This window comes from Emiliania huxleyi (assembly GCF_000372725.1).
Source record: "Emiliania huxleyi CCMP1516 unplaced genomic scaffold EMIHUscaffold_45, whole genome shotgun sequence".
In the NCBI taxonomy this organism is placed as follows: domain Eukaryota; phylum Haptophyta; order Isochrysidales; family Noelaerhabdaceae; genus Emiliania; species Emiliania huxleyi.
The window spans coordinates 627,489-643,267 of NW_005198611.1; the positions used below are offsets into that span (position 1 = coordinate 627,489).

At 67.9% G+C, this 15,779-nt stretch overlaps 4 protein-coding genes across 4 annotated transcripts in view; all 4 read right to left on the bottom strand.

The window, feature by feature from the left end:
* Nucleotides 1–487: 487 nt before the first annotated feature.
* Nucleotides 488–2,499, bottom strand: EMIHUDRAFT_102976 (hypothetical protein; the record flags this gene model as incomplete). The annotated part of the gene is made up of 2 exons (XM_005768766.1): nucleotides 488–1,471; nucleotides 1,573–2,499. 2 exons carry the CDS (start codon nucleotides 2,497–2,499, stop codon nucleotides 488–490), a joined length of 1,911 nt encoding a protein of 636 aa, XP_005768823.1.
* A 1,012-nt stretch (nucleotides 2,500–3,511) lies between these two features.
* Nucleotides 3,512–5,449, bottom strand: EMIHUDRAFT_356176 (putative endopeptidase Clp). The gene is made up of 6 exons (XM_005768767.1): nucleotides 5,089–5,449; nucleotides 4,833–4,888; nucleotides 4,654–4,755; nucleotides 4,129–4,201; nucleotides 3,848–3,916; nucleotides 3,512–3,700 (listed from the first exon to the last, which is right to left on the bottom strand). Exons 1-6 carry the CDS (start codon nucleotides 5,410–5,412, stop codon nucleotides 3,545–3,547), a joined length of 780 nt encoding a protein of 259 aa, XP_005768824.1. The 5' UTR covers nucleotides 5,413–5,449; the 3' UTR covers nucleotides 3,512–3,544.
* A 2,167-nt stretch (nucleotides 5,450–7,616) lies between these two features.
* Nucleotides 7,617–8,785, bottom strand: EMIHUDRAFT_356178 (hypothetical protein). The gene is given in 3 exon segments (XM_005768768.1): nucleotides 7,617–7,729; nucleotides 7,769–7,779; nucleotides 7,798–8,785. 2 exon segments carry the CDS (start codon nucleotides 8,740–8,742, stop codon nucleotides 7,771–7,773), a joined length of 954 nt encoding a protein of 317 aa, XP_005768825.1. The 5' UTR covers nucleotides 8,743–8,785; the 3' UTR covers nucleotides 7,617–7,729; nucleotides 7,769–7,770.
* Nucleotides 8,786–10,435: 1,650 nt separating this feature from the next.
* Nucleotides 10,436–15,779, bottom strand: part of EMIHUDRAFT_451556 (hypothetical protein) — a gene marked incomplete at both ends in the record, with an annotated part of 10,409 nt that continues 5,065 nt past the window's right edge. Inside the window, 16 exons of the mRNA XM_005768769.1 lie at nucleotides 10,436–10,471; nucleotides 10,669–10,711; nucleotides 11,149–11,210; nucleotides 11,252–11,371; nucleotides 11,443–11,457; nucleotides 11,530–11,664; nucleotides 11,854–12,030; nucleotides 12,111–12,578; nucleotides 12,696–12,737; nucleotides 12,985–13,112; nucleotides 13,180–13,339; nucleotides 13,592–13,765; nucleotides 13,961–14,084; nucleotides 14,264–14,448; nucleotides 14,691–14,755; nucleotides 15,094–15,394. Of these exons, the coding sequence (XP_005768826.1) occupies nucleotides 10,436–10,471; nucleotides 10,669–10,711; nucleotides 11,149–11,210; nucleotides 11,252–11,371; nucleotides 11,443–11,457; nucleotides 11,530–11,664; nucleotides 11,854–12,030; nucleotides 12,111–12,578; nucleotides 12,696–12,737; nucleotides 12,985–13,112; nucleotides 13,180–13,339; nucleotides 13,592–13,765; nucleotides 13,961–14,084; nucleotides 14,264–14,448; nucleotides 14,691–14,755; nucleotides 15,094–15,394 (2,235 nt within the window). The remainder of the gene's footprint in view (nucleotides 10,472–10,668; nucleotides 10,712–11,148; nucleotides 11,211–11,251; nucleotides 11,372–11,442; nucleotides 11,458–11,529; nucleotides 11,665–11,853; nucleotides 12,031–12,110; nucleotides 12,579–12,695; nucleotides 12,738–12,984; nucleotides 13,113–13,179; nucleotides 13,340–13,591; nucleotides 13,766–13,960; nucleotides 14,085–14,263; nucleotides 14,449–14,690; nucleotides 14,756–15,093; nucleotides 15,395–15,779) is intronic.

Here is a 15,779-nt window from a genome sequence, read left to right on the forward strand (position 1 = left end):
GACTTTTGATCGGGTCAGGGGAGAGTGCGACTTTTATCACTTCGATCGTCTCGGAGCGCCTAACTTTTAGCATTTCGTCTAAAAAAAATTCGGCGCTCCGGGCCGGAGGCTCCGCGCGCCGGAGGTGCAGTAAGTAGTAGCTATTGTCCCGCGAAGTAGTTGTGTAGTTCCCGCACACTATGGCTAGAAAAATGCTGTGCTGCTCGCCTCGAAAGCGCCCCTCGCAAAATTTTCGCGCGCCTGCGGCGCGCGACTTTTACCATTTTGCCCCGGGCGGGCCCACTTTTGTCGTTTTGTGCCCCAACTCTACGCCCCTAGGCGTGCTTTTAGCGTTTTGACCCAAATCGGCCGAACTTTTAGGATACCCTCAGACTATGCGTCTGTAAAGCCGTGCGCGGTGCACGTGTGTTGCGCGTTGTGCTGTCTGTCACAAGATATAACAAGAGAAAGTGTGCCACCGTAGACACGATCGCCGATCGCCGTTTAGTCATGGTGGAGGGTAGTCAGTAAACGAGCCCCATCTCGGCGTGGCTCCATCCTTGCCCTCCTCAGGGAGCGACGTCGGACACGTGAGCAATGATTGCGAGGACATCAGCCGCCCGACGAGGCGCCCCTCGTCGGCGCAGATCAGCGCCAACAGCAAAAAGTAGCTTGGCACTATCAGGTACCGGCCAAGCACGTCTGCAGCAGATTTCTCCTCCTTCTTCTCGTCGTCGGCCAGTGCTCCGGTGGCCATGAGCCCAGGTGGTTTGTCGTCGCCGTCGTCAACGGACTCCACCCGCGCGTCGCCGACCTCCTGTTTGGGCGCCTTGAGGGCAAGTCTCCCGCGCTTGACCGTTCGGGACAGCCGCTCCAGGCCACTGTTGATCGGGTCGGTCACCACCTTCACGCGATTCCGGATCGCCGCCGAATAGTCCATGAAACCGAGCAGGAGGACGAAGGATTGGAAGATCACGTTGAAGAGCAGGAACAGCTCCACCCAAGTGAATTGGGACGTGTCGGGGAGCTGAACCGACTGGCGGAGGGCCAGCATGCACAGCAGCGAGGTGATGCCAAGCGCTATACTCTCGCCCGCCGAATCGATCCAAAAGGACATGAACCCGATGGCGTTAAGCAGCACCGCCGGGACCACTAGCCGGATATTGTATCCCATCGTGACGCGCCGGTAGCAAAGCCGGAAGTGAACCCGCGAGCGCTTCACCGAGTCGTCCTCCATGTCGTCCTCCTCTATCCAGCCGTAGGTGTGGAAGTCGCGGTCGGGGTCGGCGATCTCAAAGCCGAGGCTGCCATCAAAGTGCGTGACCGTCTGCTCGCCGACCAGCGTGAAGGAGCACTCGGACGAGTCGTATGGGAAGAGCACCACATCGTCGTCGCAGAGGAAGGTCGCCTGGTCGTTGACTACAAGTGTGACGTGCCCGGACGAGTTGATGCTGACCGGCGACTCGTACAGCTTCAGGTTCCGCCCGTGGTACTATGAGGAAAAGGGGCCGCCGGGTAAGAGGTGAGTGGCGAGGGAACGGGAGGTGAGTGCGAGCGCGCCTTGTTTTGCCAGTAGTAGGGTGGCCTCCACACCTTCGTGTAGTCGATCGTGATCAGGCCGTCGTACACCTCAGGATCCCAGGCGAGGCGCCTGTCGAGCCAATTTAGCTTCAGCCAATAGGACACCTCGAGCTTGCCCTCGACGATCACAGTGTCCGCGATATGGATGTCGTACAGCTTGGCCCTAACGCGCAGCTTGCACTCGTCCGGCGCATCCCTCTCACTACCAGTCCACTCCTTGCAGCCGTCGATGTCGCTGCCGGAGGGTGGGACGAGGCTATCGTACGTGCGGAAAAGGCGCTGCACCATCTTGCCCTGCATGTCGGCGACGTACAGCTCGGTGTCACTGTAGATGCGCCCGCTGTCTTCCCCCGGGAGCAGCTCTTTACTGATTTCCGACGGGAGGCCGTTCAGTTCGCGGCCGACGACTGGGATGATCCGCGAGAGGGTAAACTGCAGCCCCCTCCCCTTCTTGTGGTACTGCGTGTCGATCGTCCCAAACATATGCCCCGCAAGCAGGTGCTCCTTTCCCAGCGAGGTGTGCCCAAAACCAGAGATTAGGACCTGGTCGTACGCCGGCCGGTACCGTGCCACGGCCTCCCAAGCGAGCTCGGCCAGAAAATCCTCCGGTGTGACGATGACCGAGATGTACGTGTCAGCGATCAGAGCGGAGCCGACGCGGTCCTTGACTGACGTCCTCCATTCCTGGAGCTCCGGCGACTCGGTGTCTTGTATGTCAAGGCCAGCAGGCATCGACGGGTAAACTATGTTCGCAGTAAATTGATGGTCTTTGTGGCCACAGAACTCCTTCACCTTGGAGGTGACGCCGTCGCAGATGCGCTCAGAGGCGTAGCTGTCGCCCAGCCCGCGCCCTGACTTCTGCTGGATGAGGCAGGTCACCTGCTGCCGTCGCGGAATCGCCTCTGTCAGCCGTGGGGACGCGCCGAAAAACCAGGCCATTGGAAAGGGGGCACTGGGGCGGCCAAATTCACACCTCGCGGGACTACTTATGTTTTCGTAAACGTAGTTGTGGCCCCCCGCTACTTCGCACGAGTGCGACTGGGTAGCGGGGGGCTATAAAACGGGCACGCCAAACGAGGGGTGGGAGAAGGACAGGGTCCCCACCTGCACGAGCAGGATGGACGATCAGGGACACAGGGGAACGGGAGCGGGGAGCGCATCGCGACACGGAGGGGGGCTGGGCAGGGTTCACCCACACGACAGGGTCCCAGGGATTCCTCTCTCGTAAAAGAAAGAAAGAAAACAGACAACCCAAGGGAGGGATGGGAGGACGGCACGCCGCCACCACACAGGGATTTTAAGGAGAGGTGTGTGGTGCGCTATCCGTCGCCCACCCTAGGGAGTCTGCCTCTTCCTATCTCTCTTCGCAGTCTCTCGCCGATTCTCGCTGCAACCTTCATGCCACCTCGCGGTCGTCCCACCCTCGTAAGAAACATTCTTTTCGCCCGGCGACGCTCCGCCCGCTTGGATGCCACCGCCGCAGTTCAACCGCAAGAGGACGCAGACAAAGGAGCAGCGCAAGCGCCAGAGGGTGCGCGAGAAGAAGAAGAACTTCAAGCTCAAGGGTGGTGTCACCAAGGAGCAGATCCAATCCGCCGCGACGCCGCTCACCAGACGAGCAGGCAGCGCCACACTGCCCAAGATCACGAAGAAGAGCCTGAAGAAGCAGCGTGTGCGAGCAAACAACAGCGGGGGAGGCAAGACGCAGAGCAGTAAGATGGAGGAGTAAGATGGAGGAGTGAACTGTACGTGTGCTAGTCTTTCCATGTCACGCAGTCTCGTGCTTTCCGCAGAGAGATCCGATTGAGATTGTACAAGTTTTTATCACTGCACACGCGCCTCTGCGGACGGAGCGGACTGAATGCGGCCTCCGCCGGCCTTTCGCCACCGCACACAACCTCATGGCTAAGACCTGAGCGCCGCTGGTCGACTCTCGTCTCTCGTGCGTGTGGTCTACCGTCCTCTCAAGCACACAGGCTCAGGCTCAGCCGAGGCCGCGCGAGACCGCCGCGACGTCCTCGGCGAGCGAGTCGACGCCGACCGCCTGCCTCTTGTCGATGATCTTGTCGACGATACCGTAGTCGACCGCCTGCTGCGCGTCCAGGTAGAGGCAGCGATTCGTGTCGGCACGCAGCCGCTCCTGTGAGGTGTGAGCGCAGCAGGAGGGGGGGGGGGGGGGGGCAAGGTCTGGGGCCAAGAGATGAGGAGCGAGAGAGAGGGAGGCAGAGGCAGAGAGAGGAGAGAGGCAGAGAGGGGAGAGAGGGACGGGCAGAGAGGGGGAGGGCTCCTCGCTCTGCCCCGTGGCGGCCGAGAGCATCTGCAGCGCGTTCTTTCGGTTGACGAGCACCTCGCGCGCCTGTGCAGAGGAAGTACAGGGAGAGGCGTGGGCGGAGAGCCGCGAGAGCAGAGTCGCGCGAGAGCAGAGCTGCGCGCGCCACCGCCTCCGCCACGCCCGCCCTCGCCGCCTCCCTCCCTCCCTCCCTCCCTCCACACGCTCCCATGCGCATCCCTGCCGGCCAGCCCACCGCCGCCGCCCGCCCTCTCGGCTCCATCTCGGCCGCCCCCCGCCTTGATTGCGATGTCTGACGCCTGCCCCTGCGCCATCTGCCCCCGCGGCTGGTGAAGCATCACCGTGCAGTACCTAACACGCAGTGAGGCCGACACTTCTGACCGCACCTCACAGCCCGGGCAGCGCTCTCTCCTCCTGCTAGCCTGTCCGCAGGGCAGCGTCGAGCGGGGCCCGCTTGCCAATCTCGGCCCCTCTCGGCCCCTCTCGGCCCCTCTCGGCCCCTCTCGGCCCCTCTCGGCCCCTCTCGGCCCCTCTCGGCCCCTCTCGGCTCCTCTCGGCTCCTCTCGGCCCCTCTCGGCCCCTCTCGGCCCCTCTCGGCTCCTCTCGGCCCCTCTCGGCTCCTCTCGGCCCCTCTCGGCCCCTCTCGGCTCCTCTCGGCTCCTCTCGGCTCCTCTCGGCCCCTCTCGGCCCCTCTCGGCTCCTCTCGGCCCCTCTCGGCCCCTCTCGGCCCCTCTCGGCTCCTCTCGGCCCCTCTCGGCTCCTCTCGGCTCCCTCTCCTCTCGGCGGTCTCGGCTACTCCGCACGGCAGGGTCGAGCGGTGCCCCTTGTCGCCAGAGGCGAGCAGCAGCGCCGAGAGGCCGTACGCCTTGCCGACGAGGAGCGTGTGGATGGGCGGCTTCACGTACCTGTGTTCACACCCAGAGCCGTGAAGAGGCGCCGCTCACACTCGCAGCAGTGTGCGCGAGGCTTGTGGAGGACACGCCCCATGGTGTCGGCGATCGCGAAGGCCTCCGTCTCGAAGCCGACCGGCCGGCCGTCCTGCACGAGGGCGAGTGGACGAGGGCGAGGGCGAGGGGCGGTGGTGCGGCGTGAGAGCGGAGAGAGGGGTGTGAGAGCCGCTGAGAGGCTGGCGGGGGCGAGAGGCGAGGCGGCAGCACCCGGAGGTGGGTGCGGAGGTGTGGGCGCGGGAGAGAGCCGCAGTGAGCGGGTGCGTGTAGCTGGGGAGTCTCTGTCGGCACCTCGAGCGTGGTGCCGGGCGAGTTGATGTACATTGTGATCGGCTTCTCGGATGAGTCGTACTGCAGGTAGAGGAGCTGGCCAATGATGAGCTCCGTCACCTGCGCGCTCAGCGGCAATCCGAGGTACACGATCCGCTGGTTCAGCAGCATCGACGGCATGTCCGGAGGCGGGCCGATTCGCGCGCCGTCGACCATCTGCCCACTGGATGCGCCCGCTGCGCTGGCTCCGATGAGAAGGCCGCCGCGCGTCACGGCCGCGGCAGGCGGCGGGACCGCGATCGGCGACCAGCCGAGCGCGAGGAGCGGGAGCACTTGCAGCGTCATGCACGAATAGATGCGCTTGCTCGCTCGCAGCGCCGAGTCAGTCAGTGCTCGCGCGCGGAGAATGCATCATTTTTCTTTTTTCTTTTACGCCCTGTGTTTCTTTTTTTACGTTTTGACGCCGCACTTGGAGCTTTTGGAGTGCAGTCGGTGCGACCGATTTTCCGGCACTCCAAAGCCGTCCGCCTGCGAATGGTGGCGGTCGGCGACCCACAGCAGGCAGCAATCCTGCTCGAGCGGCTCCGTTCATTCGAGGCCGAGGCGCAGGCAGCACTCGGTCCTGCACAGCGGCTTCTTGGCATCCCTCCGCTCCTCGCGCTCCTTGCCGGGCTCGTCCTCAAGCCCAGCCAAAAAGTGGCGCCGACGCTGGAGGAGCAGAATGCGTTTGCCCGCCTGCAGCTCGCGCTCAAGGCGGCGGGAGGCGGCGCCGGCGAGTGCGGTGGCGGCCTGTTGCGGCTAACGCCTGCCCTTTCGCCCTCGCCGGAGATGGCGGCGCTTGCTGCGGCAGTGCTGGGCGCGGACGCGGGACGTGCGGAGGAGCGACGGCCGCAGCAGCAGCAGGAAAAGGAGGAGCGGGAGGAGGAGGATCAGGAGCAGGAGCAGGAGAGGCAGAGGAAGGAGGAGCGGCGGCGAGCAGCCGAGATTGAGCTGCTGAGCTTGGTTGCCCGCGAGGAGGCGGAGGAGGAGGAGCGGGCGCGAAGGCACGGCAAAGCCGGGGCCAAGCAGAGGACCGCGGGATCGGCGGCGGCGCAGAGGCGGCGGCGGCGAGGGTCCGAGCAGCGTGAGGCTGGAGAGCGAGGCGGGGAGGAGGAGGAGGAGGAGGAGGGGAGGGCGGTGCCGGCGCCGGCCGATGGCGGTGCCGGTGCCTGTGTCGACGGCGGTGCCGGTGCCTGTGTGTGCGGGAGGCATCTCTGTGTTGCCCCTGCGCCACTCGAGACTGGGCGTGTGTACTCACAGGTGCCAGCCTCGAGGAGCTGATGCTGGCCCCTTCGGTCGACGCGACCGAGAGCGACCTGCAGGTCTGCGCCGGGAGAGAGAGAGAGAGAGAGAGAGAGAGAGAGAGAGAGAGAGAGAGGAGAGAGAGAGTGTGTGTGTGTATGTGTGTGTGTGTGTATGTGTGTGTGTGTGTGTCCGCCTCCAGACTCTCGACACATCCTGGGAGGCTGAGCTGCGGGATGTGCAAGCAGCGGCCACTGACGCGTCCACGACACGTCCACGGCAGGTGCTCATCACGGCGGCCGCCTTCCAACCCCTACCCGGCACGTCCCATCACTGCACCGTGACATGTCCGCGCATGCGCACATCCGCAGGGCGAGGGGTGGACCGCCGCGGGCAAGGGGCGCAGGCGCGCCAGCGGTGGCTACAGCAGTGGCGGTGATGCCGGCTGCGGGGCGGAGGGCGGCGGCGGCGGCGGCGGCGGCGGCGGCGGCGGCGGCGGCGGCGGCGGCGGCGGCGGCAGCGGATGGGGCGTCCGGGGCAGTGGTGGCCCAAGTGGCGACAGACGCAGCGGCGACGCCTCCGCCACCACTGCCGCTGGCAAGGACAACCAGGCGGAGGAAGAGGCGGAGCAGGAGGCGGCGGCGGAGGTGGTGGAGCCAGGACGGGATCCCCCGGCGGCTGCGGCCGAGCCTGCCGTCGCTGAGGCTGTCGGGGAGAGGGAGGGTGCGGTCGAGGGGCGGAGCCACGCCGAGCTGTGCGCCGAGGTGAGCTGGCTGCGCGCCGTTCTCGAGGAGGAGCGCGCCGCGCACCGCCGCGCGATGGCGGCGCAGGCGAGTTGCGAGATCCTCCGACACAAATCCCTTGCGACTTGCCGGCTGGCAGCCAGAGCCAGAGTGGAGTCCCGCTGCCCCACGACACGCCCCCACCAGCTCCCCTCGACGTGTCTTGCCTCGCCAAAGCCCAGCTCCCCTTCCCCCGAACCGCAGCGCGACGAGCACGAGGAGGCCCTCGAGAAGGCGCGCGGAAGAATCCAGGCTCTGCGGCTGCGTGTCTACATTCTTGAGGCGGCCGCCGACCCCGAGAGAGAGGCGGAGGCGGAGCAGGAGGGCTCGCCGCCCGGCGAGTATGGGCCAGCAGGTCGCCTCGGTTTGGTTGCGGTTGGGCGGGCTGGCGCTGAGCGACTCGGCAGGGGCGCCGCGGAATAGGTCGACGTACGTTAGGGGAGGCACATCCTCTAGCCTTTGTACCAACTCCTCGCAAGTCTCGCGATACAACTCCAAAAACACAACGTTTGTCGCAGATCCAGATACCCCACAGCGCACAGCGCCACAGGCTGACCCTGTCTTGTAAAACCCTTTCATCCTTGGCTCGATTCACATCACTGCAGTTGGCGACGGTTATTCATTTACCACTATGCCACGATCACCACCAGCCCTCCAGGCCGCTTGCCGCTGCGCGCGCTTGCCGCTCCGTCGCCGCGGCAAGCGGCGGCTTGGGCGTCGTCTTGATCGCCTGCAGGTCGATCTCCAACGCCTTGCGCACCTGCGTGCACTCATTCCAGTCGTCCTCCAGCATTGCCACCTTGCGCTCGTAGAGCATCCTCTCGGCCTTGGCGGCGGAGGACGCCCTGTCGAGCGCGTCGCGCGCCTGGCTGCACGAGGACAAGTCGCGTCCCAGCGCTTCAAGCTGCTGCTCGAGCGTGAGAACACTCGACATCTCCTTGTGGAAGGCGTCACGCACGGTCAAGGCGACGACGAGGGCGGCCACGAGGGCGAGGACTGCGAGGAGGGGCGAGAGGAGCCGGGAGGAGAGGAGGCCCTCCGCACCGACACGCGTCCCCCGCCACAGTTCGCTGCCCCACCGGCACGGCGGTAGCGTCGCCTTGGCGCGACGTGCGGCCTCCTTGTCCGCCTTGAGTGCCGCGTCTCGTTTCAGCTGCTGCCACCCTCCCGCCCTGAGCAGCAAGTCGCGGAGCGCTGGCAGCTCGGAGTGGCGTGGCTCGTTCGTGATGGCCGTCCCCCAGATGTACTCGCGCTGCGAGTCATCGGCGCCCATGACCGCCCAGGGCAAGGAGCCGTCGGCGCCGCCGTAGAGAGGCTGGAACGTGTCGACGGCGTGCTCGGCGTGGAGCTGCTCGACCTCCTTGATTGACCGTTCGTTGAAGCGGAAGGTCGAGACGTGCTGCTTGAGCTGGTCACACACTTGGTGCTTGAACTTCCACGTCTCCTCAGTCGTCATGGTGTCACTCTTCGCAATGACCACCACGAGCGGCACCAGCGTGTGCAGCCGCTGCATTAGCTCGACGTCGGCGCGCTTCATGCGGTGCGGCGGGATGAAGAAGAGGCACAGGTGGACCAGCCCATTCCACAGCTTCTTCTCCTCGTCGAGCGGCATGTCGTCTCGGCTCGCCACCTCCTGCGCGAGGTGCACCGAGATCCGACGCTCGACCTCGGCGACGACCTTGTCGGCGCTGGAGCGGCCGGGCGTGTCGACGAGCAAATCGCCATACCCTGGCGTATCGATCAGCGTCACGTCGAGCCCCTGCCGCGCGCCGTCGTACAGCGGCATCTCCTTGATCAGCCGCTCGACCACGTCCGTTGTCTGCCCGCCGCCGCCACCACCGTCGCTCTCCTTGTCCAAGTTGGACCGTCGCAGTTCGGACGTGAGAAGGGCCTCCTTGGCCTTGCGCTCGCCCTGCAGTTCAATCACCTGGCGGCCCAGCTCGGCCGCCACGTCGTCGTCTTCCTCGGCATCGCGCCGGCCGCGCAGCTCCTTGATCCGGGAGGCGAGCACGCCGATCTCGGAGCGCAGCGCGCCCACTGCGTGCTCCTGTGTGCGCTTCGCCAGCTTCAGATCCTCCAGAGTTTGGAGAGCCTCGCCGCGCTTCGCCTTGAGGAGCGTACGCTCCTCGCGCAGAGCGAGCGCGCGCACATCGTCGCATTGGGCATGGCCGGACTCGTGCTCGTTTCGAGCGATGACGTCCTCGAGCGACTGCACAACGTCCGCCTGGGCAGCGACACGCCGGCGCACCTCGTGCAGCTTCGTTGGGTCGAGGTGAGCGAAGATGTTGCGAAGGAAGGTCGACTTGCCCAGGCCGCTCTCGCCAACACACAGGAGGTTGAACGACTCAACGTGCTCAAAGGCAAGTGCGTCGGCGTCCTCTGCAATCTCGCCCAGGTGGTCGGCGAGATGCGCCGCCAGTGCAGAGACTTCGCCCGACGACGGCGGTGCGACTGACGGTTGCGGAGAGGGCCGGACTGATGAGAAGAGCGAAGCCGATTGTCCGGGCCACGGGATGGCCTCGTAACTCTCGGCGTCACTCATCAGAGCCGTCTTTCTTCTTTCTTGCGTTGAGATTCAACACGCACGTCTTGGCGCTCCGGGGCCGGACGGGGCCGGACAGTGAGGCGACGCGACGGGCGCTCCAGCCGGATTTTTGCCGCCGGAGGCGCATTTTCTCTGGTAGGACGGGAACGAGATGATAGTAGGGAGTAGAAGAAAGCAAAGAGGAGCCCTGCGCACGCACGACTCCGCAGGAGAAGCCCCTCCCCAGACAAAACACAAGGGAGAGGTGGGTGGGTCACAGAGAACTGCGGCCGCCAGCGTCTGAGCCAGTCTCGCTGGCGGACGGGGGAGAACACAACGAAGGGCCGTCCGAAACACAATCACTAAGAAGGGACGTACGGACGTCCATCACTGGGATGAGATCGGGAGATCTGGCTGCCGAATATCTCCCGATTCCACAGCCGCCCACACGCCACAGGAGCGCCGCCTCAACACGGGGTCTCGGCTCTACCGAGCCATGCTAGCTCCAGCCGCAGCCCCACCCGGCCGCCCAAGGGTGTTCCCGCAGGCAGAGAAGACCAATCCTGGGGGAAGTAACCTTCTTTCTTTTTTTATACGGACCAGAGTGACCCCTTCCCACACTTTCAATACCTGTGATATGCAACGGTGGCATAAAGTGAATGATACACCGTCGCAGTTCACAGCGATTGTAGGAAAATTGGGAAACCACTTGACGGTCGCGGCCTTCCGACTCGCGCCTCCGCCTCACTGGCACTATTGTAGCCCTGGCCGGTGCGCGTGCTCAGTTGAAGTTCCGGAGTAAAAATTCGAACGCGTTCTCTCACGGTGACCAAAAAATGTCCACCTCAGAGGCACCCCCGGAGGCAGGCCGCCGCACGCCGGCGACACAGCTCCAGCTGTCGAACTGACCCGCAGCTCCTCTCAGAGCGGGAACTGTGACGAAAGTTGACTGAGGCGGTTGTCAGGAATCATCATACGGATCACATGGTGGCTCTTTCATGACGGGAGACCGACCGACCACTCCTGGGTGGCACTGCCACCGGTGTCGTTCGACGTCCTGTCGACAGCGTGCCGACAGCGACACATACCATGTGGGACGCGTCGAGTATCGACCTCTACTGCTTACCCAGCCTTCGAGTGTATCCTGGCTGTGGTCCCACACCCACTGGTGTCCATCTCAGAGACCGCAGGAGGTCATGAGGATCGATGGGAGTGCCAACCCCACAATGCCTAAAAACCCAGCCCAGTAACACCTCTAGAGCAGCCCTTTGTAATATGTAAAGCCGCGTATTCTTCGGGCCCCCGAGGTGTGACAACTGGACATGTACATACCTGTAACTCCTCCCGCGCTTGTGTCTAACGACAAAAGTACGTCCCACCCGAAGAGAACGAAAACCGTACGGTACATACGCGCAAAAACCCAGCAGTTCCCCACCTTCCGCTGCGGCAGCCTCCCGTGCACGCGAGGCTCCACGAGTGCTCGCTCAGCCGTACTTTTGCTGCAGCAGATACGCGAGCAGCTCGGCGTCACGCAGCTCCGAGACGTTGCGCATTCCCTGAGGCGGGGCGAGGGTGGGCGCGTGAGGGTTCGGCAGACCGCACTCCTCTCCCGGCGAAACGCTGCACACGCCTGCAAGCGCTGCAGCTCGCGCCGGTCCCTGTCGGTGCAGACCACCACCAGCGGCGAGCGCGGCGCGGTAGTCGGCAGCGTCTCCACCTGTTCACGCGCGCACGCTGTGAAGAGCTGCCCTCCTCTGTCGCCCCGCGCCGGTCCGCACGCGAGTCGACCGTGGCGCCGCCCGCCTAGAGCCAAGTCACACAGCCGCGCTCAGCGGAGGGGGACAGCCGAGACGCGCCGGCCGGCCGCTCCCAGGCCTTCTCGATGATGATTTTGAGCTTGTCGGCGTCCGGAGAGGTGGTCTTGGTGATGTAGAAGGTGCGGCCGCGCAGGCAGGGCGCGGCGGCGGCGCGCGTGCGCGCCTTGGCGGCGTCCCAAGGGACTTTGACTCCCTGAGGTGTCGTGGGGACTGGCGTGTCAAGGCCGAGTGGGCCCGCCTCGGAGGCATCTGTGGGCATCCTCTCGGCTCTCTCTCGCGCGCTCCCCTCTTGCTCGGCTCTTCTCTCTCGTGCGCCGCGCCTCTCGACCCCCGCCCCACCCCCTCTCACCCATCGCTCTCCGCTCTGTCTCTCGCGCGGCGCCTTGCTCGAGACAGTGCACTCGCCGAGCAAGTACGCGTCCACCGGCACGAACTGGTCGGCGGCGCGGCACGCGTCGACCCACTCGGGCGTCACGATGTCGCACACGGAGACCGCGACGAGCAGCTTGATGGTGCGCGACACGCTCGGGCTCGGCTCCACCACCATCACAGTGCTACCCTATGGACGGCAGTCACATCGCAGTCATAGCTCGGCGGCCCATCGCAGCGCGCCCCGCCGCCGCCGCCGCCGCAGCGCGCCGAGAGGGCGGCGGCGTCCTCGACGACGCTGCCGCCGAGCGACGCGACCGTGGCGAGAAAGCCGTCCAGCCGCTCGCCCTCGGGGAGGCCGGAGAAGGCGACGCTCGGCTGTGATTGTGCCTTTGGCGCCGCGGCAGTGGAGGAGGAGACGGCGGCGCCAGCCGACGACGAGCGGCGCCCGCTCGCGCGCCGCTCCCCCGCACCGCCGCCGCCGCCGCCGCCGCCGCCGCCGCCGCCACCGCCGCCGCCGTCCGGCGCAGCGTCCTCCGGCTGCTCGGCCCCGCCCGCGGCAGCCGACTGGGACGCGCCGCTCTCTCGCGCGCGCTTCCGCGTTCGCTCCGGCTTCGCCGGCTCCTCGGCAGCAGGCTCCTCGGCAGCAGGCTCGGCGGGAGGGGCGGGCGGGGCGGAGGAGGCGGCCTGGATCGCGCCCTCCTTGCCAGCCCTCGGCCGCTTGGGCCGCGGGGCGACCTGTCGTGGGTTGGCGAAGGGCAGGGCGGGCGCCACGTGAGTACGCGCGCACGAGACTGCAGGGAGGAGAGGGGCCGGAGTGCGGAAGGCGCGGCGAAGCGAGGGTGCGGCGCGCACCTCCTCGCGCGCTGCGCTGTCCGCGGCCCCGAGGGTCGAGGACTGCTCGGCGGACTCGGCGGCAGCAGCGCCTCGCTTGCGTTGCGACCGCCCCGCTGCCGCTCCAGGCGCCGCCGCAGATGCAGGTGCGGATGCGGGCGCGGCCGCGGGCGGCGGCGGCGGCGCGGGCGTGGCCGCGGGGCTCTTCGCCGCAACTGAGCCGGCGCTGCGACCGCGACGAGCCGGGCCAGTCTCCGCTGCCCCCTCAGCCACCGCCGGTGCTGCTGCCGGTGCCTCTGCCACTGCAGACCTGCTTTTGCGGCGGGACGACGGATTGGGTGCCGCCGGCGCAGCCGCCGCCCCCGTCTCTTTCCTCGACGCCTCGTCCACTCCGGACTTGCTGCGGCCGCGGCGCGGGGGATCGAGCGCCGCTTTTGCCTACAGCGGCCCGACGGCACACGGTGAGACGAGAGTGGCGACGCGTCTTCACCTTTGACTTGTAGACGTGCCTTGGCCGCAGCCTCCTCCGCAGCCAACCGCTCTGCCTCCTCCGCCGCCGCCTTCTCCGCCTCGATCCGAGCCGTCTCAGCGGCGCGAGCAGCTTCGGCCGCGGCCCTCTCCTCCTCCTCGAGAGCCTTCTTTGCCGCCGCCGCCTCTGCTGCTTCCTGCTCGAGGCGAACCTGCTCCGCCGCCGCCGCCGCCGCCGCCGCCGCCGCCCCCGCCGCCACCTTCGCCGCCTCTGCTGTGGCGGCCTCGGCCGCAGCCTTCTCCTCCGCCTCGGCCGCGGCGGCCTCGGCGGCCTCGGAGGCAGCCTTCTCCTCCTCCGCCTCTGCCGCGCCCTTGCTCGACGACCTCGCCGGAGGCTCTGCTCGGCCGCGCTTTGCGCGCCCACCCTCCGCCGCGGCGGGCTCTGGGACGAGCGTCAGAGCGCCGGAGGTGACGGCGGCCTCGATCTGCTTCAAGAGCGCCGCCTTGGTCGCCTTCTTGCCCGCCACCTCGACCCCGCCGCCCTCGAGCAACGCGCGCAGCTCGGCAACCTTGAGCGAGCCGAGCTTCGCGCGCTGCGCCTCGTCGAGCGGCGGCGTGGGCACCTCCTCGTGCGCAGACGACCCGCCGCTGCGGCCCCGGCGGGCCGGGCCGGGCGCAAGCGCAGGAGGTGGCGCCGGTCCCGCCGTCGCCTCCTCCTGCGATCCAGACCCTCTGCTGCCCTTCTTGCGCGAGCTGCGTTCCTGGACGGGCTGGATCGCCCTCTTGCCGTCATTGGAGCGAGTCCGGCTGCGGAACACCGGGACCGCGGCCTCCGCGGGCGTCTCGGCCTGCCGCGAGCCCGCCACCTCCGCCGCCGACTGCCCTGCCGGCTGCTCTCGCCGCTCCGGCGGTTGCTCTGGCTCCGGCTCGGGCGGCCGCTCCCTCGGGCGGGGCGGCGAGGCGGTCGCGGAGGATCGCGGTCCCGCCTCGGCAGCGGGCGACACCGCCGGCGGCGCCGCGTCGGCAGAGGGTGGGGCAAGGGGCTCGGCGCCGGCAAGAGAGGCCACGTGAGCGCCAACCGGCGGCGGCTCCTCGCTCTCGTCTTCGAACTGCTCCGACACCTACTCACGGCCGCAGAGGCGCGCCTCAGAGGCGCGCGCGGGGTGCCGCGTCGTGGCGAGTGCGCTTCGGCCGCCATCTGCGTCGCCGCGACGCCTTGCGGCGTGTCGGTGCCGGGCAGGGCAACCCTTTCGGGCGCGCTGCTGCCTTGCGACGCATCGCGAGGGCCGTCCTTGTCCTCCTCAGCCTGAGGCGGAGGCGGCGGCTCTGGCGCCTCCGCCTCTGGCGCCTCCGCCTCTGGCGCCTCCTCCTCCTCCTCACACGCCTCGAGCTGGGTCGCGTCCGCATCCTCCTCCTCCTCCTGAGCGGGCGGGCCGGCACTTGGCGTCTCTCGCGAGTGCGTGCGAGCTCTCTCTGACTGGGGCCGAAGAGGGTGTGTGCAGGCGCCTGCGTCTCCAGGCCAGTCAGGTCGATGGCGCCGCCGCAGACGTCCTCCCCGCCAGCTGGGCCCGCCTGCGTCGCCGCACCGCCCTCGTCGGCCCCGGGCCCGGCCTCTCCCGCGGCGGGAAGAGGCCCGTGCAGCGGACCGTCCACCTGGGCCGACAAGGGGAGGGCTGTGGGCGGGAGTGGCGTCGGGGCCTCTCCCTCGCAGGAGGTCTGCAGCTCGCGCGCCGGCTGTGGCTCCGCCGGCTCCTCTGCCACGGGCTGCAAACCGCCGGATGGGGCCACGCCGCCCTCCTCCTCCTCCCCGCCCCCCTCCTCCGGCTCGCCCTCCTCCTCCGGCTCGCCGTACGCCTGCGTCGCTGCAGCCGCGAACGGCTCGTCGTACGCCTGCGTCGCCTACTCGCAGCCAAGCGCCGCCCTCAGGGGGGCGGCCGACGCCTCCCGCCACCGCCAGACAGAGGGGCCGCCTCGAGCCCGTCCCCTGGCCCCGCCGCCTCCGTCGCCGCCACGCCCTCAGGCGCGGGGAGCGACCCGCCTTGCGACCCGCCTTGCGACCCGCCTTGCGACCCGCCTTGCGGGGCGGGAGAAGGCGCCGGCGCTTCCGCCTCGTCCTCCGTCGCGCTGTCGTCCAGCTCCTGGGGCGCCTCGAGCTGCGAAGCCGGCAACAAAGTCACCCGATCGTGCGTCGGCGCAGCACCGGACGCCACGTCGCCAGCCGACGCAGACGCCGCTGGCGCGGGCTGGTCGCTCTCGAGTCCAGCTGCGGCGGCCGTCTCTGCTGCCTCCGCTGCCGCCGCCGCCGCCGCTTCCGCCGCCGCCTCCGCCTCTGCCGCCTCCGCCTTTGCCGCCGCCTCCTCCGCCTTTGCCGCCGCCTCCTCGCGCGCCTTCTCCTTGAGGGCGGTCGCAGCCTCGCGCCTCGCCTTTGCGGCGGCAGCCTTCGCCTCCTCCGCCGCCTCCTCCGCCGCCGCCGCCGCCTCCTCCTCCTTCGCCGCCGCCGCCGCCGCCGCCGCGTCGCCCCCTGGCCCAGCCGCGCTCGGCCCCGGCTCGGCCTCCTCCTCATCGACGCCCGTCGAGTCCGAATCGCCGCCGTCGCCGGCGCCCCCCCCGCCACCTCGGGGGGCGGGAGGCGCGGCG